The 23,831-nt window shown below is 38.4% G+C and overlaps 1 protein-coding gene across 1 annotated transcript in view; it reads right to left on the bottom strand.

Moving 5' to 3' along the window:
* Nucleotides 1–4,373: 4,373 nt before the first annotated feature.
* bard1 (BRCA1 associated RING domain 1) overlaps nt 4,374–23,831 on the bottom strand; it is a 46,069-nt gene continuing 26,611 nt past the window's right edge. The window contains exons 7-11 of the mRNA XM_058390805.1: nt 23,386–23,512; nt 22,349–22,481; nt 19,906–19,998; nt 8,147–8,244; nt 4,374–5,439 (exon numbers count right to left, since the gene is read on the bottom strand). Coding sequence (XP_058246788.1) covers nt 5,104–5,439; nt 8,147–8,244; nt 19,906–19,998; nt 22,349–22,481; nt 23,386–23,512 — 787 coding nt within the window. The 3' untranslated portion in view covers nt 4,374–5,103. The remainder of the gene's footprint in view (nt 5,440–8,146; nt 8,245–19,905; nt 19,999–22,348; nt 22,482–23,385; nt 23,513–23,831) is intronic.

Here is a 23,831-nt window from a genome sequence, read left to right as displayed (position 1 = left end):
TCTCAAAGTTTTAAAATCTCTTTAGATTCCATGCTGCTGCAGACCAACACATCCATCATGGTACATAGAAAACAATGGAGTCTAAAGTGCTAAAAGAATTTATGGAAACTTGAGAGACTGAGGAGAATTTGTGATCTAATTCCCTTCCAATTCGGACACTCTTGAGGTTCTGAAATCCCTTTAGATTCCATACTTCTCCAGGTCTCAAATTCCCTTCAGATTCAAACACTCTTGAGGTTTTGAAATCGCTTTAGATTCCATACCTCTCTATGTTTTGAAATCCCTTTAGATTTCAAGACACCCTACCCTGCTGTGGATTATTTTCCTATAACTGCACACATCCTAGTAGTTTATTCTGTAAATAATCTAATCTCTAAATCTCACAGTTAAGTAGAAAGCAGAAGAATTACACTCAGCTCCAAAATTGTTTCCACTCTTTTTCATATGTGAATTTCCTTGTCAACTCTTATTTATATCTTGGTGCAACAGGAAGTCATGAATAACTGTGGAAGAGTTCCTACATGCTCCGGAACTCAAAAGGTTGGTCAAATCTACCTCCGTTCTTTCTTAACAAGGGGTGCCAATAATTCTGAACATGGCTGTAGTTTAGAAATCTGACAGTATTTCGTATTCTTTGGTTCTGTGGAAAAAAGTTACACCAAGGAAATTGTAGAAAAACAACATGATAGCAGACTGTGTGACCTAGAACAGTAGAAGATGGTGGTTTCTGGTGATGGTGTGCAGGAGATCCATCGCTGTAACTGTGGAGGAAAAGAACAGATACTTCACACTGTAACAGTTCTGAGAGATGGAGCTGTAGTAAGTGCAGTGCTGATGGGGTCAAACACGAGGGTCAGCTTTCACCAGCTGTTTGGAACAAAACATCACAACTACAACTATTTACAGCCACGTTCGACCTCAATATTGATCACCAGACAAGTGCCGGGATTCCTGAGCAAGTCTGGACATTAGATTTAGATTCCATGCTGCTGCAGACCAACACATCCATCATGGTACATGGAAAACAATGGAGTCTAAAGTGCTAAAAGAATTTATGGAAACTTGAGAGACTTTGAGGAGAATTTGTGATCTAATTCCCTTCCAATTCGGACACTCTTGAGGTTTTGAAATCCCTTTAGATTCCATACTCCTCCATGTCTCGAATTCCCTATAGACTCTGTACTTCTCTAGGTTCTGAAATCCCTTTAGATTCCCTACAGACTCCGTACTTCTCCAGGTTCTGAAATCCCTTTAGATTCCATACTTCTCCAGGTCTCGAATTCCCTTCAGATTCTGCACAAAAGTCGGTCTATGTCGTTTATCTGCACTGTCTTGTCATCCTGTGCGCTTCTGTTATATGTCTAGTTTATTTATTGCACCTTAAGTATAGTTTAGTTTTTATCTCTATGTTTAGTTCTATGTTTGTCTGCGTCAGTGTACTTTGTCTTTGTTATGTGTAGCACCTCTGGTCTAGGAGGAACGTTGTTTCACTTCACTGTGTACTGCATCAGCTATATATGGTTGAAGTGACAATAAAGCTTCTATGACTTTGATTTGACTTTGAGATTCAAACACTCTTGAGGTTTTGAAATCACTTTAGATTCCATACCTCTCTGTGTTTTGAAATCCCTTTAGATTCCACACTTTTCACACTTCTCGAATTCTCTTCAGATTCTGTACTTCTCTAGGTCTTGAAATGTTTTATATTCCATACACCTCCAGGTCTCAAATTCCCTTCAGATTCTGAGGACAATCTCGAGGTTTTGAAATCCATTTAGATTCCATTCTCTTCCAGGTCTCAAATTCCATTCGTATTCTGTGCTCCTCTAGGTTTTGAAATCTGTTAGATCCCATGCTGCTCTAGGTCTTACTATCTCTTTAGATTCCAAACTTCTCCAAGTTTTGAAATACCTACAGATTCCATACTCTTCCAGGTAATGAATTCCTTTCAGATTCCAGCACTCCTGAGGTTTTGAAATCCCTTTAGATTCCATACCCCTTAGAGTCTCAAAATCTCTAGATTACATACTCCTCCAGATCACAAATTCTCCTCGAAGTCTCTCAAGTTTCCATAAATTCTTCATCTTCTACTCTTCTAGATCACACAGTCTGCTATCATGTTGTTTTTCTATAATTTCCTTGGTGTAACTTTTCCACAGAACCAAAGAATACAGCCATGTTCAGAAGTAATGGCACCCCTTGTTAAGAAAGAACGGAGGTAGATTTGACCAACCTTTTGAGTTCCAGAGCATGTAGGAACTCTTACACAGTTATTCATGACTTCCTGTTGCACCAAGATATAAATAAGAGTTGACAAGGAAATTTTGGATGTGTGCAGTTATAGGAAAGTAATCCACAGCAGGGCAGGGTGTAACATCCACTGGTGGAATATTCTCCAATAACATGTTTTATGCCATAGCACTCTGCTAACAAGTGTGATTTATTATTCATTTTTTAAATCAATCATTTATTTATTTTAAACTCTTTTGTACCAGCAGTCCAACTGAGTTCAATTATCAGGTTTATTATTCACCCTAGATTATCTAGAACAGGGGTCTCCAAGGTATCGCTGGGTAGCTCGCCTAAAGTTTTAAAGAATATACAAAAACTGATAAAAATCGACAAATTAAATCAACAAATCTGATTTCCTGGACATACATTATATTGGCAAAGTTTTGGGACGTATGTCTTTACATGCACATGTATGTAATGTGGAGTTGTCCCACCTGTTGCAGCTATAACAGCTTCAACTCTTCTATGGCTTTCCACAAGGTTTAGGAGTGTGACCATTCCTCTAGAAGCGCATTTGTGAGGTCAGGCACTGATGTTGGACGAGAAGGTCTGGCTCACAGTCTCAGCTCTAATTCATCCCAAAGGTGTTCTATGGGCTTGAGGTCAGGACTCTGTGCAGGCCAGTCAAGTTCCTCCACACCAAACCCACTCATCCATGTCTTTATGAACCTTGCTTTGGTCACTGGTGTGCAGTCATGTTGGAACAGGAAGGGGTCATCCCCAAACTGTTCCCACAAACAGCATGAAATTGTCCAAAATATCTTGGTATGAAGCTGAAGCATTAAGAGTTCCTTTCACTGGAACTAAGGGGCTGAGCCCAACCCCTGAAAAACAACACCTGAACTCAATGATTTAGAGGGGTGTCCCAAACGTTTGCCAACATAGTGTATCACACGGTTTAATCTATCCATTCATCAATCAGTTTCACACACAGTTAGCACAGAGACCGTACCTTCCATGTATAAAAACTTAAATCTATAGGCAGATATTGAAGTAGTTTGGATAAAGGATAAAGAAAACACATGACAACTTAGAAGCTGTTGGGGATTCAACAGTGTTAGAAATAAAGCTACGATGCTGCCAAAGCAAAAGCGCTGAATGAATCTATCCTGCTGCAGGAAGATGCAGGACGAGTGAGCTGTAGACATTTCTTATAAGTGCAGCTGGTGTTTCAGAGTAAAGTACTGTTTAATATTCCCATTGCACATGCATATGAATGCCATAAAATAAGTATTATTTAATTACAAGTTCAGATCTATGTTTTCAAAATTAATATCACCTTAAATATCAAAGGTGTTCCTTTTTTTTTTTTATGAGCGTCTTATTTAGTCTTGCTGAGGACATCAGGGTACGTGCCAGGGGACTGTCAGGAACGACTTACTGATAAATAACACAATCCATGTGAATGAAGGAGATCTGACAATAATAACTGATAAGTCTAGTCAGCAAACCCGTTGTGTTAAATCAGTTTCCTCGACAATTAACATGCTGCTAATGTGAATTAAAAATGATTTATTGTGAAATATGATTGTTCGATACTGACGTTTAAAAAAAAAAAAAAAAATAATAGCTCATTCAGCTGGTTTGTGTTTATAGCAATGAGCCGTGTAAATAAAAGTTACTAATAATATAAGACGAGTAGCTCTTGGTTACCTTCATTTTGTCAAAGTAGCTTATGGATCTGGAACGTCCCTGTGAATGAGCTGTTACCGTAGAAACCAGGATATTATATAAAATGCCAGGCAGCTAATTCCTACAGAAAAATGTCATTAAATAAAGTAAATAATAAATCATTTATCAACAGAAACCCTCATTTGGGCTGTTATGGGATTTTCCCTGCAGAGACAAACAGAAGTGAGTGAAGCAGCGAGGTGAGGAAGCTGTAAATGTGAGATTTTCTGAAATAAAAAAAATAAATAAATGACACCACCGGAGAGAACAGACGCTCACACCGGAGATTTGGACTTTGTTGTTCTGTTACTTCTCTTTATAATACGTTTTTATAAAGGTATCCTTACATGCATTTAATCTGACGTGCACAAGACTGTATGTGGCCTGAAATAATGGCTATATTTAAAAAAAAAAAAAAAAAAAAAAAAAAAAATAATACAGATAATTGATCTACAATTGGCCTTATAAAACTGGATACGAACAAAAATATTCGTAATTCCTTCGCAGGAGCTTTTATACAAAAAGTGTAGTAGTGTTCATGAAAAACTTAAAAAAAAAAAAAAATGTAAATTTCTGTTTAAGAAAACTGACTCGTGAATCTTGAACACATGATCAACATTATATGTACAGATTACGAGTGTTTAATGCTTTAAACACTAATTCAATAAACTCAGACATTTTATATTAATCACTTAAGAAAAATGTGATCTTTAAGAAATCCATAAATCATTATTTAATTAGGACAAAAGTAATGGCACCCTATGAATGGAGGAAGGTTTAATGCGTGTCTGTGTTAGCTAAACTGCTGGAAGATTTAAGGCGTGACGCACCGAGGAGACGCTTCTCTCACCGATTTTTGTTTTCAGCTCTCTGTGAGCTTTCCTTTTATGGAGTTTTGTGGGCGTGGCTAAATGAAAATCAGTTTGGAACACAACCTGAATTTAATTGGAGTCTTTTTGAGCAATTTATACTAAACACTAAATTTTTGTTCAGTTTGATGAAGGAAAATATTTCCACAGAATGAGGCCTGTGATATTTTTTTAAAATTTACTCAGCAATGCAGATCAGTGCTGAGAATTTATATTTATGACCTGCGTCCTGTCAGTTAGGCTTAAAAGTATACGAGGCGTAATAAACGAGTCAGAGCTCGGGGACAGGAAGCAGGCTGAAGGCCTTGATGCAGTCCAGCAGCCATGACGAAGGAGCTGACCACACTTTGCCCAGACGGACCGGTCCGGGTCTGCTCGAGCTCTGCGGATCATACAGGATGTAGTGAGTGCAGAACGCCTGATCCGAGTCGGGCCGAGCGTGGTACGCTGCCGCCATCACCGTCTGAGTCACGTCGCTGTCAGCTTTGGGCTGTCGGCTGAGCAGCTGACCTCCTCCGACCTTCACCAGCTGCACCAGCCCGTCTCTCGGAGGCTTGTGGAAGGAGCCGAGCAGATAGAAGAAACAGCCGTTGAACAGAGGAGGCAGCTGGAGAGAGGAAATAAAGCAAAAAGGAAAAATACACTGCTATCAGCTGAATACTTTATTTTGTGGAACCACCTCAAGGCAGAAGACGTGAGCACAGAAAAAATAGAAGGTTAAACGCTGGGCAGTGTGTTATTTTTTTCTTAAATGATTGTGCTCTTTTCTTTCTGACCTCATTCCCCAATCGACACAAGCCACACCGACCGCCTCCCTCCGGTCTCGCTCGTCTTTTTTAATATAAATACGTCTCACAGCTTAGGCGGAGTTGTAGGGTCATAAATAAAGAAATAAAATGTAAATGGCTTTAAGGTATATTAGGTGGTGTAGGAGTAGGGGTGAAACGGTACAGGACCTTCACGGTAAGGTACGGTACTCTGTATTTGGGATTCTGTGAGGTACAGTACACATAATATGATACTTACAAGAGACAACTTGAAGCCCTAGTTTGTTAGAACACTGAGGGACAGCTTGTGGAGAAAAATTTAAAACAACCGAGAAGTTTCTTCAACTTTTAATAAACTAAACTGACTAGAAAATGAAATAAACAGTAACCTCAACAAGAAATAGAAATAAAGCTACGATGCTGCCAAAGCAAAAGCGCTGAATGAATCTATCCTGCTGCAGGAAGATGCAGGACGAGTGAGCTGTAGACATTTCTTATAAGTGCAGCTGGTGTTTCAGAGTAAAGTACTGTTTAATATTCCCATTGCACATGCATATGAATGCCATAAAATAAGTATTATTTAATTACAAGTTCAGATCTCTGTTTTCAAAATTAATATCACCTTAAATATCAAAGGTGTTCCTTTTTTTTTTTTTATGAGCGTCTTATTTAGTCTTGCTGAGGACATCAGGGTACGTGCCAGGGGACTGTCAGGAACGACTTACTGATAAATAACACAATCCATGTGAATGAAGGAGATCTGACAATAATAACTGATAAGTCTAGTCAGCAAACCCGTTGTGTTAAATCAGTTTCCTCGACAATTAACATGCTGCTAATGTGAATTAAAAATGATTTATTGTGAAATATGATTGTTCGATACTGACGTTAAAAAAAAAAAAAAAAAAGGTTTATACAAAAATAGCTCATTCAGCTGGTTTGTGTTTATAGCAATGAGCCGTGTAAATAAAAGTTACTGATAATATAAGACGAGTAGCTCTTGGTTACCTTCATTTTGTCAAAGTAGCTTATGGATCTGGAACGTCCCTGTGAATGAGCTGTTACCGTAGAAACCAGGATATTATATAAAATGCCAGGCAGCTAATTCCTACAGAAAAATGTCATTAAATAAAGTAAATAATAAAACATTTAATCAACAGAAACCCTCATGTGGGCTGTTCTGGGATTTTCCCTGCAGAGACAAACAGAAGTGAGTGAAGCAGCGAGGTGAGGAAGCTGTAAATGTGAGATTTTTTGTGGAACGTAATTGTGTGTCCTACTTGGAATTTCACACCTTGGTTGATCAGATGTTTGAATCCTTCATTTTGCAGCACAGAATGTTGTAAGCTATGTAACCCGTGATGGCTCATATAATCACCTTTGATCTGACAGAATCACCAGACAATCTTTGTCCCAAAACAGCACTTAACTTCCTCTTAAACATTACCCAATGTTTGTCACATTTTTTCCTTCGGGAAAATCTAGTTCTAGTTTACGTTTTCGATCGAGGTGTGTTTTTGAAGGATTTGCAGATTTGTATGGAACTTCGGCATTTGTAGGTAAGGTTTTGTAGAGTCGATTTCTTTTGACGACCAATCCTTTAACACAATACCTTGGAGCGATATGATTGAGGAGCATTCAAAATGATTTCGTTCACACTAAAATCTCCCTTCGTAGTGTGTGAAGCCATATGGGCTGGCCATTTGTAAAAAAAAAATGCCACATTTCATTGGCTACTCATGTGGCCAGTGGAACAATCAGGTAGTTTCTTTCAAAGGTCTTTGACGATTTGTGACTGTAACATACCAGGGTCCTACTCGCACCCGCTCCGAGTGATTCTCAAACCCAGGTCCCCAGCATGGGAGGCCGGCGCACCAACAAGGCGGCTAAAGACTGCAGCCACTAGCGTCAGTCGCTAGTGCACCTCTTGAGATCAGAAGAGTGAGGTTTACCTGCACAGCACCAACCGCTGGCCTCCGTTACATAAATACGAACCCATGTACCAGGTACTGTACTGTATCAGCCTTAATCATGAAGTACATGATCACTGAAAATGACTTATTCTGGTTTTATATCCTGAAACATTATAATTCTTTGGAAAATAAAAATCCTGAATACAAAATAAAAATGAGGAAAAAAAAAACATTGTGTATGAAAATTATATGAATACTGTACAGCTGTAGAGCGCCCTGGCCTCTGGGATGTATGGAAACTATTCCTTATTAGCTTAAACTCCACAGGCACTAAATTTACACCGTCAGTAAGTACAGCCATGATCGAAATCTCTCCACTGAGCAAAAATAAGTGCTCCCTTCGGGAGGCGATGCTTCCCTGCACGAGCATCGAGGGAGGACTGAAGCTCTGTAAATGACCCGCGATTCACACGGCGACGGTAATAAAAGCAGAGACGCCCGGAGGGGACGAGAGGACAGAGACGCTTCACGCTGACAAGAGATGCCATTATAGGAACAGGGAACGGCGTGTGGAGGAGTTATTACGGCTCTCTGCGGACACTCAGGAGGTCACGCTCGTGTCGGATTCACTCACCAGACTGACTCTATTCGCTCGAGACCTCCGTGGACCGTCGCCCGCCTCGAACCCGCTCTCATCCATCCAACGGCCCTGCTGCAGACACTGGTCCAGCCCTGAGAAGGAGACACACCACACATCCGAGTCACGTTTACATGCTGGAAATTAATGTAATCAAGCACATTTAATAAATAAATAAATAAATGGAGTTGTTTTTTTGGTTGACGAGAGAAAAATCCAATGAACACAAAACCCACTAAATGACAAAGGTGTACTAAAAACTCCAAAAAATATACAGAATACACAAGTTATTCTCTCTAAAAACACACATCAGAGGACTGTCTAGTCACCGGTGTTTCCAAGTTCGGCTTTATTGTGTAGAATTGAGCTACTGAAGCTGAAAACGGTTGAAAAATTTAGGGGTCAAAAAATAAAAATAAACACAGAGGGCAAAGTGCTGGTGAAAACCGACAATACACTGACAATAATCCAACATTATTACTCATTAAACACTGGGTCTGTTGTTGAAACCTTCACTTAAAGACTTCAAAGCTAAAGTGAAAGCAAACAACAACACCACACACACACACACACACACACACACACACACACACACACACGAGTGCATTCCACAAAAGAAGAATGTATTCATTTTCTTGTGGCTGCATCAGGAAGATGTAGCAAAGTTGTGATGGACCTCAGGAGGAAACATCACACACACACACACACACACACACAGACGCTCACACACACAGACGCTCACACACACAGACGCATGCTCACACGCAGACACACACAGACGCTCATAGACACACAGACACACACGCTCACACACACAGACACACACGACTCTGCTGCCAAACTGGGACCCAAAGTCGGGAGAGATGACTGTGTGTTTACAAAAACATCATGTTAAGAGACACACACACGTACACACACATACACACACACACACACACACACACAAAGGAAGCATGCCAGGCAAAAAAAAATCTGTCTGTCTGTCTGTCTGTCTAACCAACCATCCAACATCTGTCTGTCTGTCTGTCCGTCCGTCCGTCCATCTGTCCATCCATCCATCTATTCATTCTTATTCTATGTCTATCTATTTAGTAATATAAATATTTAATAATTATTTTGTTGTTTTGACATATGAATTTCTAATATTTAATATATAATTTATGTATTCATTTATTTATAAAATAATATTTTAAATAATTAAAAAAAAAGGAAATGACCAATAAAAAAAAGAGACATGCTTTAAAAACATTTAATGTATTTCTATTAAATGATTGACAATCTTTTTTACCTGCATTTTAGGAATGCAAACATGTACAGTGAGAAAAAAAATGATTCAATCCCCTGCTGATTTTGTACGTTTGCCCACTGACAAAGAAATGATCAGTCTGTAACATTAATGGTAGGTTTATTTGCATGGTGAGAGACAGAATAACAACAACAAAAATCCAGAAAAACACATTTCAAAAAAGTTCTACATTGATTTGCATTTTAATGAGTGAAAGAAGTATTTGATCGCCTATCAATCAGCAAGATTTCTGGCTCCCGATCGTCATTTATACAGGTAACAAGCTGAGATTAGGAGAACTCTCTTAAAGGGACCACTCTCCTAATCTTAGCTTGTTACCTGTATAAAACACACCTGTCCACAGAAGCAATCAATCAATCACATCAAACCCTCCACCATGGCCAAGACCAAAGAGATGTCCAAGACTGTAGACCTACACAAGTCGGGAATGAGCTACAACTTGGTGAGAAGGTGACAACAGTTGGTGTGATTATTCACAAATGGAAGAAACACAAAATCTCCCTCAGTCTGGGGCTCCATCACCTCACGGAGTTATAATGATCATGAGAACGGTGAGGAAACAGCCCAGGAAGATCCTGTCAATGATCTCAAGGCAGCTGGGACCATAGTCACCAAGAAAACACACTACGCCATGAAGGAGGCCCCCTGCTCAAGAAAGCACATGTACAGGACTGTCTGAAGTGTCCCAGTGAACATCTGAATGATTCGGAGGAGAACTGGGTGAAAGTGCTGTGGTCAGATGAGACCAAATTCGAGCTCTTTGGCATCAACTCAACTCGCCGTGTTTGGAGAAGGAGGAATGCTGCCTGTTACCCCAAGAACATCCCCCCACACACACCCACGTCAAACATGGAGATGGAAACTTTATGCTTTAGGGGTGTTTTTCTGCTAAGGGGACAGGACAACTGAACTGCACTGCATCAGAGGGACTATGGACGGGGCCATGGGTATTGAAAATGGGTTGTGGATGGGTATTCCAGCAATACACTGACCAAAAACACATGGCCAAGGCAAAAAAATGAGTGGCTCAAGAAGAAGCACATTAAGGTCCTGGAGTGACCTAGCCAGTCTCCAGACGTTAATCCCATAGAAAATCTGTGGAGGTAGATCGTTGCCAAACGTCAGCCTCGAAACCTTAATGACTTGGAGATGATCTGCAAAGAGGAATGGGACAAAATCCCTCCTGAGATGTGTGCAAACCTGGTGGCCGACTACAACATCTGATCTCTGTGATGTCCAACAAGGGTTTTGCCACCAAGAACTAAGTCATGTTTTGTGAAGGGGTCAAATACTTGTGTCACTCATTAAAATGTAAATCAATGTATAACTTTTTTGAAATGCATTTTTCTGTATTTTTTTGTTGTTATTCTGTCTCTCACCGTTTAAATAAAAGTTACCATTAATATTATAGACTGATCATTTCTTTGTCAGTGGGCAAACATACAAAATCAGCAGGGGATCAAACAGTTTCTTCCCTCACTGTAAAACATTTACACGTTATCAGTAGTTCAATATTTAATTACAGAGAGTCAAATAAATCTGTACTGTTCCAAAAGTTTTTAGATTTCTTGTACTGACACTGATGCGAACACAGAGCTCTTTATAAAAATGGAGTGTTAGGACACCATGTGAGTCGTGTTCACGTGTGTGAGCTGCGTCACGCCCATGGTTTCAGACCAATAACCCACTATTAAATTGATAGATCTTTAATAATCGGCTTGTGGATCTGAGCGTAAATGTAAAACCTTTCCTTATCTCAAACCCGCACCTGGCCGCGGCCATGCGCGTCACTTAAAAGATGGTAGAAAATCTGTATATTTACTCATGAACAGTAGGAGAAGGCTTTCACTACAGACACAGGCAGAGCTAAAATGCAGATAACTGGGTTCCTTTCAAACAAGGACAAAGCAGTGTTTTCTACCTCTAGAGGTAGAGATATGTTGCTGTATGAGGAAAAAAAAGAGCCAGGTTTCCATTCTCTGATTTCTAGACCGTATGCGGCGGCCGCTGAGACACATTTATTGTACAAGGCCACTCAACAAAGGCAGCAGCTGCTAGTGCAGCTACAGAAAATGGCCATTACCTGCTTTTTTCATCTGCTCTACTCGTTTACAACGATCAGCTTGTGTTATGTTCAGACAGCACAGGTTACACAACTCTGTCAACTTCGTGAAGAAATCCACACTTTTTTAAAAGGTGGCTTCTGTTTCTCTAAATATGAGGACAGAAAAAATTTTACAAGCACATTTAAAGACACCGAAAATTGCATAATTATAATAATAATTGTTAATGAAGTTGTTACATCATCATCATCATGTAACACTGTATTACCTCATCATAATCATCATGTAACACTATATTACCTCATCATAATCATCATGTAACACTATATTACCTCATCATCATCATCATGTAACACTATATTACCTCATCATCATCATGTAACACTATTACCTCATCATCATTATGTCACACTGTATTACCTCATTATCATCATCATGTAACACTATTACCTCATTATGTAACACTATATTACATCATGTAACACTATTACCTCATCATTATGTAACACTATATTACATCATCATGTAACACTATTACCTCATCATAATCATCATGTAACACTATTACCTCATCATAATCATCATGTAACACTATTACCTCATCATCATCATCATGTAACACTATATTACTTCATCATCATCATCATGTAACACTATATTACTTCATCATCATCATCATCATGTAACACTATATTACCTCATCATCATCATCATGTAACACTATATTACATCATCATCATCATCATGTAACACTATTACCTCAACATCATCATTATGTAACACTATATTACTTCATCATCATCATCATCATCATCATCATCATGTAACACTATATTACTTCATCATCATCATCATCATGTAACACTATATTACCTCATCATCATCATCATGTAACACTATATTACCTCATCATCATCATGTAACACTATTACCTCATCATCATTATGTCACACTGTATTACCTCATTATCATCATCATGTAACACTATTACCTCATCATCATCATGTAACACTATTACCTCATTATGTAACACTATATTACATCATGTAACACTATTACCTCATCATTATGTAACACTATATTACATCATCATGTAACACTATTACCTCATCATAATCATCATGTAACACTATTACCTCATCATCATCATCATGTAACACTATATTACCTCATCATCATCATCATGTAACACTATATTACATCATCATCATCATCATGTAACACTATTACCTCAACATCATCATTATGTAACACTATATTACTTCATCATCATCATCATCATCATCATCATGTAACACTATATTACTTCATCATCATCATGTAACACTATATTACTTCATCATCATCATCATCATCATGTAACACTATATTACTTCATCATCATCATGTAACACTATATTACTTCATCATCATCATCATCATCATGTAACACTATATTACTTCATCATCATCATCATCATGTAACACTATATTACCTCATCATCATGTAACACTATATTACCTCATCATAATCATCATGTAACACTATATTACATCATCATCATCATCATCATGTAACACTATATTACATCATCATCATCATCATGTAACACTATATTACCTCAACATCATCATTATGTAACACTATATTACTTCATCATCATCATGTAACACTATATTACATCATCATCATGTAACACTATATTACCTCAACATCATCATTATGTAACACTATATTACTTCATCATCATCATGTAACACTATATTACTTCATCATCATCATCATCATGTAACACTATATTACCTCATCATCATTATGTAACACTATATTACCATCTTCATCATTATGTCACACTATATTACTTCATCATCATCATCATCATCATCATCACTATGTAACACTATATTACCTCATCATCATGTCACACTATATTACCTCAACATCATCATGTAACACTATATTACTTCATCATCATCATCATCATCACTATGTAACACTATATTACCTCATCATCATGTCACACTATATTACCTCAACATCATCATGTAACACTATATTACTTCATCATCATCATCATCACTATGTAACACTATATTACCTCATCATGTCACACTATATTACCTCATCATGTAACACTATATTACCATCATCATCATCATGTAACACTATATTACTTCATCATCATCATGTAACACTATATTACTTCATCATCATTATGTAACACTATATTACCTCATCATCATGTCACACTATATTACCTCATCATGTAACACTATATTACCATCATCATCATCATGTAACACTATATTACTTCATCATCATTATGTAACACTATATTACTTCATCATCATCATGTAACACTATATTACCTCATCATCATCATCATGTAACACTATATTACCTCATCATCATCATCATGTAACACTATATTACATCATCATCATCATCATGTAACACTATTACCTCAACATCATCATTATGTAACACTATATTACTTCATCATCATCATCATCATCATCATCATCATGTAACACTATATTACTTCATCATCATCATCATCATGTAACACTATATTACCTCATCATCATCATCATGTAACACTATATTACCTCATCATCATCATGTAACACTATTACCTCATCATCATTATGTCACACTGTATTACCTCATTATCATCATCATGTAACACTATTACCTCATTATGTAACACTATATTACATCATGTAACACTATTACCTCATCATTATGTAACACTATATTACATCATCATGTAACACTATTACCTCATCATAATCATCATGTAACACTATTACCTCATCATCATCATCATGTAACACTATATTACCTCATCATCATCATCATGTAACACTATATTACATCATCATCATGTAACACTATTACCTCAACATCATCATTATGTAACACTATATTACTTCATCATCATCATCATCATCATCATGTAACACTATATTACTTCATCATCATCATGTAACACTATATTACTTCATCATCATCATCATCATCATGTAACACTATATTACTTCATCATCATCATCATCATGTAACACTATATTACCTCATCATCATGTAACACTATATTACCTCATCATAATCATCATGTAACACTATATTACATCATCATCATCATCATCATGTAACACTATATTACATCATCATCATCATCATGTAACACTATATTACCTCAACATCATTATGTAACACTATATTACTTCATCATCATCATGTAACACTATATTACATCATCATCATGTAACACTATATTACCTCAACATCATCATTATGTAACACTATATTACTTCATCATCATCATGTAACACTATATTACTTCATCATCATCATCATCATGTAACACTATATTACCTCATCATCATTATGTAACACTATATTACCATCTTCATCATTATGTCACACTATATTACCTCAACATCATCATGTAACACTATATTACTTCATCATCATCATCATCACTATGTAACACTATATTACCTCATCATGTCACACTATATTACCTCATCATGTAACACTATATTACCATCATCATCATCATGTAACACTATATTACTTCATCATCATCATGTCACACTATATTACTTCATCATCATTATGTAACACTATATTACCTCATCATCATGTCACACTATATTACCTCATCATGTAACACTATATTACCATCATCATCATCATGTAACACTATATTACTTCATCATCATTATGTAACACTATATTACTTCATCATCATCATGTAACACTATATTACCTCATCATCATGTCACACTATTTTACCTCATCATCATCATCATCATGTAACACTATTACCTCAACATCATCATTATGTAACACTATATTACTTCATCATCATCATGTAACACTATATTACTTCATCATCATCATCATCATCATCATCATGTAACACTATATTACCTCATCATCATTATGTAACACTATATTACCATCATCATTATGTCACACTGTATTACCTCATCATCATCATGTAACACTATATTACCATCTTCATCATTATGTCACACTATATTACCTCAACATCATCATGTAACACTATATTACTTCATCATCATCACTATGTAACACTATATTACCTCATCATCATGTCACACTATATTACTTCATCATCATTATGTAACACTATATTACCTCATCATCATGTAACACTATATTACCTCATCATCATGTAACACTATATTACCATCATCATCATCATGTAACACTATATTACTTCATCATCATCATGTAACACTATATTACCTTATCACTATGTAACACTATATTACCTCATCGTCATGTCACACTATATTACCTCATCATTATCATGTAACACTATTACCTCATCACTATGTAACACTATTACCTCATCATCATGTAATACTATATTACCATCATCATCATGTAACACTATATTACCTCATCATCATCATGTAACACTATATTACTTCATCATCATCACTATGTAACACTATATTACCTCATCATCATGTCACACTATATTACCTCATCATCATCATGTAACACTATATTACTTCATCATCATCATGTAACACTATATTACCTCATCATCATGTCACACTATATTACCATCATCATGTAACACTATTACCTCATCATCATCATGTAACGCTATATTACCGCACCATCATCATTATGTAAGGCTATATTACCTCAACATCATTATGACTCTATATTACCTCACCATCATCATTACGTAACACTATACTACCTCATCGTCATCATCATGACTGTATATTTCTTCAACATCACTATGTAAGGCTATGTTACCTCAACACCATTATGACTATATTACCTCATCACCATCATTACATGACTCTATATCACCTCTGTCATTATGTGACTCTATATTACCTCATTATCATTATGTAACTCTACATTACCTCATTGTCATTATGAGATATAAATGATCAGATACTCTATATTACTATAACAAAATGCTCAGCTTTGGTCTTATGCGGCCCCTATGAACACTCCCCTTCTTCATATAAACTGCCCACCTGCCAGCCCTGAGGAATAATGCATGGTCACAAAATTTAAAAACCCAGTAAAACCCAGGACATTTTCAGCCAACATTTTTTCACTGCTGCTGCTCAAACATTTCCGGGCAGGCCTGTGTAATATACTTTAATCTTTTTCCAGTCAAAATTCTCAAGACTCTATTTCCAGTTCCATATCAAACTTAAATAATATCCATTTACCGTGATTGAAGACAAAAGTGAGGCATCTTTCAAGCAGGAAAATCAAACTGGCTAATAGTGTTAGATGAGGAAGTGGTTTCTGTGGGCATCTTCCATAGGAGTTCAAACCCTCACCAGTCCAGATTCATGTCTATTGGCTCATCTACTGTTTTTATCGCTGGGGAACAAGAAAGACTGCTCTTTTGATGGATAACTCGTATAAATGTACTCCAGTGTTAAAAAGTAGAGCTCCTACACCAAGTGTGCAAAGTGTGTAGCTCGAGCAGATCCCTTTTTATGCCCCTGAAAGAAATTCCCTTTGCACTCAGTAAGGCAAGCCGCGAGTGCAAATGGCCTTCAAATGAAAATTAAATCTGTAAGGTAACCATGCGTCACCTCCACGTCCCCCACAATCTCTTAGCCTAATGGAAAGCCCCGTTACAGACGAACATTTTGCATGCCTTCATGGCCGCGTGACACTCCGTCATTAGCAAGACAGCAAACGTAGCAGTGATGTGAGTGTTATCTCTATCTCCAAAGCTGCAGAGGCTGTAGTGCAACAGTGTGAAATCACACCTCAGCACCACACACACAGTCCTCTACAGTAGTCATCAGCTATAATTATGTTTCTTCTGCCTCTTTAATTACAGCTTTCATTTCCAGAAACCCTGTCGGGCCGGAGACGCTAGCGCCTCATCCCGGGGTTAATCCGACTCTCTCAGGACATTAGGGCCGGCTCGTTAGCCGAGCGGAAAGGAGCCATTAGCATATCGGCTAATTAGATTCGCCACAATGAGGACTGTGTGTGTAAGTGTGCAGATGACCCCAAAAGCCTGATGTGTGTAGTGCACAGTGCAAGCGCCTCTGAGCTGTCAATCACAACGCAGATGGCGGATAATCAAAGGAGCTTGTGCGGCGATGAGGCCGGACAATCAAAACATGTTAGACTACGCACATATTGAGGAAGAAAATCATGTCCTTGCACCCAGAACAATGTTCATTATAAATTTATAGATTTTTTCGATTAGGTCATGATTCGATTTCTCAGAACTCGACTCGACTGCTCTCAGATGGACACTAGTTATATTTTAAAACAAAATTGTGTATAGTCTTTTACAGACCAGTGGCCTTCCGCTGCTGTAGCACACTCAACAAGTCAATGTCAAAGTGCTGCACTCTCTGAGACGTCGTATTCTTCCTGTCAGCTCAGACCAGTCTGGCTATTCGCTTCTGACCCTCTCTCATCAACAAGGTGTTTTCACCTGGCCCTGAGCGTCTGGCTTCAGTGTCTTGGTGGTCCCAGTGTCTGGTCCCAGTTTAGCACAAATATTATTATTATTATTATTATTATTATTATTATTATTATAATAACATGCATATAAATATCCTATGGCCTTGATTAAATGTAAACGTTTATTATTATGATAAATAATAACCTGCTTTATTATTCAGTCTTTATTAACTGCACTGTTGAATATCTCCAGTAGGCGGTCAGTGGAGATCTGTGGGACACTGGATACTGACTGTAATTGGTTAAATGTATCTCTCAGGGGCAGCAGAGATGAGCCTCACAGAGTCGTCGGTTTAATAAATAAGCGCAGATTGGAAAGCATTTGCTGCTCTCCGAAGCAACCTGCTGCTGCTGTTTAAGGCACATTTTTCACTTTTTATTTAATCCGTCTGCTGTAATGTGCGAGCCCTCGGCAGGACGCTTGGATAACAAAGAGAGTTTGGAAATCTTTTTTTTTGGCTTTTGCTTTATCAATACATCATTCTGGGGTACTGCTACACGCTCCCCTGCACTCGGAAAGTGTGAAGAAAGCCTCTGTTCTTGTTTTCACTCTTTTTTTAATCCATATCTAATAAACAAACTGTTATGAAAGAGGATAAATTTAGGAAAAAAATTCCTTTTAAGAGCTTGTCTTTCCTACATTACAGAAATGACAGCTAAACCATCTGTGTGACAAAACCAAGTTTTTAAATAAAGAGAGAAAATAACCAGAGTTATCATGTTTTTTCTTTTCTCTGATAAATCTGATGTCTACACTCGACACATGAAAGACCATCAGTGAACACTCGGTGCGGCGAATGTCTCGGCTCGAGTGGACCGCGAGTAACAAATCCCACAACTGCCCAAATTCCCATTCAGCGCTAACAGCTAACAGGCGCGACAGCTCCAAATGAGAAAATATAGCGAGACTGAAAGCATTATTCAACAGGGGGGAAAAACATGACTCACTCTTATTAAGCGGAAAATTGTTCCACAGAGCTGCTGTGATTTATAGGACACTAAAGGACACGGAGGTCCACAGTGAACCCGTTACATCCCTCCATGAAGTTCTCCTCTCTCTCTCTCTCTGTCTCTCTCCATCAGGGAGACACAAGATCAATTTATTTACCTGTCTGTCTATCTATCTATCTATCCGTCGTCAGTCTATCTATCTATCTATCTATCTATCTATCTATCTATCTATCTATCTATCTATCTATCTATCGTCAGTCTATCTATCTATCCATCCGTCGTCAGTGTATCTATCTATCCATCCGTCGTCAGTCTATCTATCCATCCATCCATCCGTCATCAGTCTATCTATCTATCTATCCATCCATCCATCCATCCGTCGTCTATCCATCCATCCATCCATCCATCCATCCATCCCTGCACAGTCAACCAGTTACATCCCTCCATGAATTTCTCTTTTCCGCTTCTCTCACTCTCAAGGTAAACAAGATAAGATCTATCTATCTATTTATCTATTCAGCTATCCATCCATCCATCGTCTATCTATCTATCCATCCATCTATCCATCCGTCATCAGTCTATCTATCTATCCATCCGTCGTCAGTCTATCTATCTATCTAAATATACATCCATCCGTCGTCAGTCTATCTATCCATCCATCCATCCATCCATCCATCCATCCATCCATCTATCTTTAAAAAAGGAGAAAATAAGAAATTCTGTTAGATGAAAATGTTGGCAGTTTAGAAGACGACATGCAGTCAGCTGCTTCCAATCAGAGCTGACTGTTAACTGTAATCAAACAAAAACCTAAAAACTTTTTGGACCACTTTTTAATCAAAATATGTATATTCTATTGTCCAGATTTTCTTCAGAGCACTTTTTTATTTTTCCAAGCAGAAATTCGAACAGATGGATGATAGAGTTACTCTCCTGATCTTACATGTGAACGATAAAACCCAGCAGCCGTTGAGGATTCCCTGCAGGACGGTGAGGGTGGAAGGCATGGGTCCATACGGTACCATCACATGTGTGACTAGAGAGAGAGAGAGAGAGAGAGAGAGAGAGAGAGAGAGAGAAACAAAAATCTTAAAAATATGTTATGATTATCAGGAATAGTTAGTCTCTCTAAATGAAGGTTAAACAGACTCTGAGCTGATCTGCATGGAAGACTCATCAGAAGGAAACCTTACAGCAACCTCATCACAAACCTCGGCATACGAATGCCCTCCCTTACGAATGTTCACCTTAAGAATTGAATTTTTGCAAAATTTTGGAATTTTAAGACGTAACCATAGCCACAGACATACAGAAAATAAGTTGGTATTTAAGCTAGAACAAATAACTCTGTACGAAGTCCAAAAATCAGAAAATAACGTGAGGTGTCGTTTCTTCTGATGCGCGTTATAGTTCCACGTCACATGCTAGGCACAAGCCATACACGCGTCATAACGAGACGGAACATAACTGTTCATAAGAAATTCTGGATATCATGGTAGCATCTCTGATAGATAGAGAAGGTGATGATGACGACGACACCACAAAGTCGTAATTACGAGTGGGGAAACTGGATGTGTTTTGAGTTGGGGGCGTGTCAGTAAGGAAACATCAGCTGTAACGTCTGCATCCGTTTAGAGTAAATTTTGTAGATGAGATAAGGTTCACGTCGTAATTACGACTTCCCGACTAGTAAATACAAATTTCCCAGTTCTACTTGAACACACAATTCATGACATGAGATAACTTTGAGCTGTCAACTTGCGCGACAAAGTGAAGCCAATCTGTTATAACGTGGTTATGCAAGTCTTATGATGCAGGGAACACGTTGGCGTCGTAATCATTACGGAAATATCCGCAAGAAATTACCGTAGCGTCACTGACAGCTTATGACACCTTTATGACACGTGATTTGATGTTATTCACAAAAACATGCTTCAAAACGGTTCTTCTCTTTCTAAACCTCACCCTAAAGCAGATCTGTAATTCCACAGTATGTCCAATTAACCCATATTATTGAAAATGTCTCAGCAACTAATTTCCATATCACAAACAACCACAATGAAGTGGAGCACCCTGTGCCACTGCCATTAATTAAAAATCAAACACCTTTTTTTCCTGCTTCCTGAATAAGAAAGGCTCGCAAATTATTAAAAGCTCTTCATTATTTCTTAACGCACGAATGTGTGAAAGTTCAAAGAGGATTTTTTTCCCCCAAAACAAACCATTGAAAAACAAATGAAAGGGCAAATACAAAAGGGAAGAACGTCTCTCTTTTCCGGCGGACGCTGCCACTAACGAAACGGCTTCGGGTTATTTTCATTTCAACATTTCCCCCCCCCGAGTCTGACGCTCACGGGTTCGATGATGAGACTTTACGCTTTGGTTTCATCCGATGCTGTAAATTTCAGAGCGGTGTGAAATCTCCTGGGAGGAACATCATAATAAGAGCGTCGTGTTCGAGGCGGAAGGATCGTAATTATCCTCGTTATGCTGAAAGTGGATGGCTTACATGCTTAAATGTTTTGTTCCAGGGAAGAAAAGAAAAAGAAAAAGCATGCGAACCTACTTATACAGCAGTTTGTCCCCTCAAAGACTTTTCAGACTGATCTTAACCCTCATCGTTCTAACCCCTGCTTTTACCCCCGGGGTAGAGGAAGGTGTAATGTAGAAGCAGGGTTCTGAAGCAGGGTTATGAAGCAGGGCTTTTTCCCTGAGGTTATGAAACATTGCTCTGAAGCAGGATCAGTGTTTTACAGTGTAAACTCCACAACACGCTGACCAACATGTACAGTGTGAAACCGTGTGCTGTTGCGGCTTGTTGCTTAGCAACAGAAACACGTTCAGAAACTGGACCTGATATCAGGTGAAAACCAGGACTTGGCTGAACAACACTGAACAAAAACGGCTCGGTGGATAGAGTCAGGCGGTGAAACACCGAACGCCGTAGCGAGGCAGAAATACGACACACTGAAACATTAGAGGAACGAACGGCTGATCGTCTAGACAACAAACTTAAAAAACGTTAAAAACCTTAAAAAAAAAGACGCTAAAGCTGTGAAAGATAACAGAACCTGCTCGAGTGCAGGAACTTTTTTCCCCTCACTGATGTGAAAGCATGAGATGAGACGTTATCTACAGCACTGGATTTAGATGATGCATGAATATGCAAATGAGATGAAGGTTGCAGCGGGGTTTAGGATTGTAGAGATTGTAGAGTGTGAAAGGTCAGATTCTGAAGAGCCAGGATTCAGTGTTAACCCCGGGGGAAAGTAGGAGCAGTGTGAAACCTCTAACTACACAAACCCAGGATTCTGTTTAACATGGGGTTTACTAGGACCCAGGGGAAACCTAAAGATCAGCTCTGAAGATGAAGAGTTATTAAATACCTGCGCTGGAGAAAGTCTCGACTCGTTTTCCTCCCAGGACTCGAGCTGCTTTGGTCAGCTGGTTCTGCTGAGCTGCCGTCAGTTTACTACCGATCAGCCTGACCTGGACTTCTTTCTTCATCAGAGCTGGAGACTAAAACATAAAGGACATAACAGACAAACAGTTTTTACATTTAAACAGTCAGTAGTTTTTATGATATTCTTTGCGCACAAATTTTTAACGTGTTCACGGCACGGCTGATTCATCTTTAGCCACGCCCACACAAAGCTGAAAAGGATGTCCTGATAACGTCTTCCAGTAATGCAGCTTGTCCACTGCGGCTAATCCTGGACATAAACCCGCACCGACTCTTCTTCCTTTTTTTAAAAGGACGCCATTACTCAAACAAATCATCTGATTTCTCTTCATTTATTTGTGGAATCGTCTTCTTTTAAGCCAATAATATGAAGCTTATGACTCTTCCACAGTTCTAAGACTCGAGGCTGATGAGTCGAGGCTCACGTTTTATTAACACCCGGTACGACATCACTGAATAATATCCAGTCGTATGAGGTGGCAAGCTTGGCGCTGCTCGGCTTGTCTGTGCCTCTGTCTGACTTTCTGCTGCCTCGTTGCGGAGGTAAGTCTGTAGGCAAGCCTGAAGATTTGTTGTCATGGAGATCTGAGCCTTATCTTTGACCGTAACTTTGCTATCTACGATGTAGAACCCAAAATACTTCTACACGCTGCTTTTTCTATGATTTGGGGTCGTAATTGTCCGCTCAATGCTGCTCCGCTGCTTGCAGTTATCTTTCATTCTCCTATCATTAGAGGCCATTCAAAACTTTTAAGGCGCCCCCTTCTGGATCAGATACTAGACTACAAAATTAAAAGCTGCCTAATGTGTTTAGCCCAGACATTAATGCTCATAAGGGCAAATTATAATTTGAATTTTTCCTGCCATGTTCGAATATCGGGGGGTGTGTGTGTGTGTGTGTGTGTGTGTGTGTGTGTGTGTGTGTGTGTGTGTGTGTGTGTGTGTGCGTGGTGTTTGTACCTTTGACAGATTCGCCGGAGAGCTCACTGGTGTCATTGTAGCATGAGGTGCCTCAAGGACCAAACTTAGGACCTCACGCATTTCTGCAGTCGCAGCATAGTCGACAGGACGAAGGCCAAAGATATTCCTGTAACACAATTTACTTCCAATTTAACAAACTGAAGCAATATTCTAAAAAAGAGGCAGCAAATTTAGTGATTAGATTCACTCTAAATTGAAGAAGGGTTTATTTTCTTTTTTACTCATTAGAATCACTCAGAATGAGCGATTCAGTCATTTGATTCACTCTAAACCTAAACCTCTGGAGTTGACTATTGTGAATCGACTCAGTGAATCAACTCCGACTTGAACCTGAAAGCAGAATGTGGATTTGAAGCCGTACAAAATATATTTATTGAAAAAACATATATTATGTGAGTGTGGGTTAAGAAAATAAAAAAGATTCA

This window comes from Hemibagrus wyckioides, linkage group LG06, assembly GCF_019097595.1.
Source record: "Hemibagrus wyckioides isolate EC202008001 linkage group LG06, SWU_Hwy_1.0, whole genome shotgun sequence".
NCBI lineage: Eukaryota > Metazoa > Chordata > Actinopteri > Siluriformes > Bagridae > Hemibagrus > Hemibagrus wyckioides.
The sequence above is the reverse complement of the archived record's forward strand: the minus strand, read 5'-3'. Positions and strand labels throughout refer to the sequence as shown.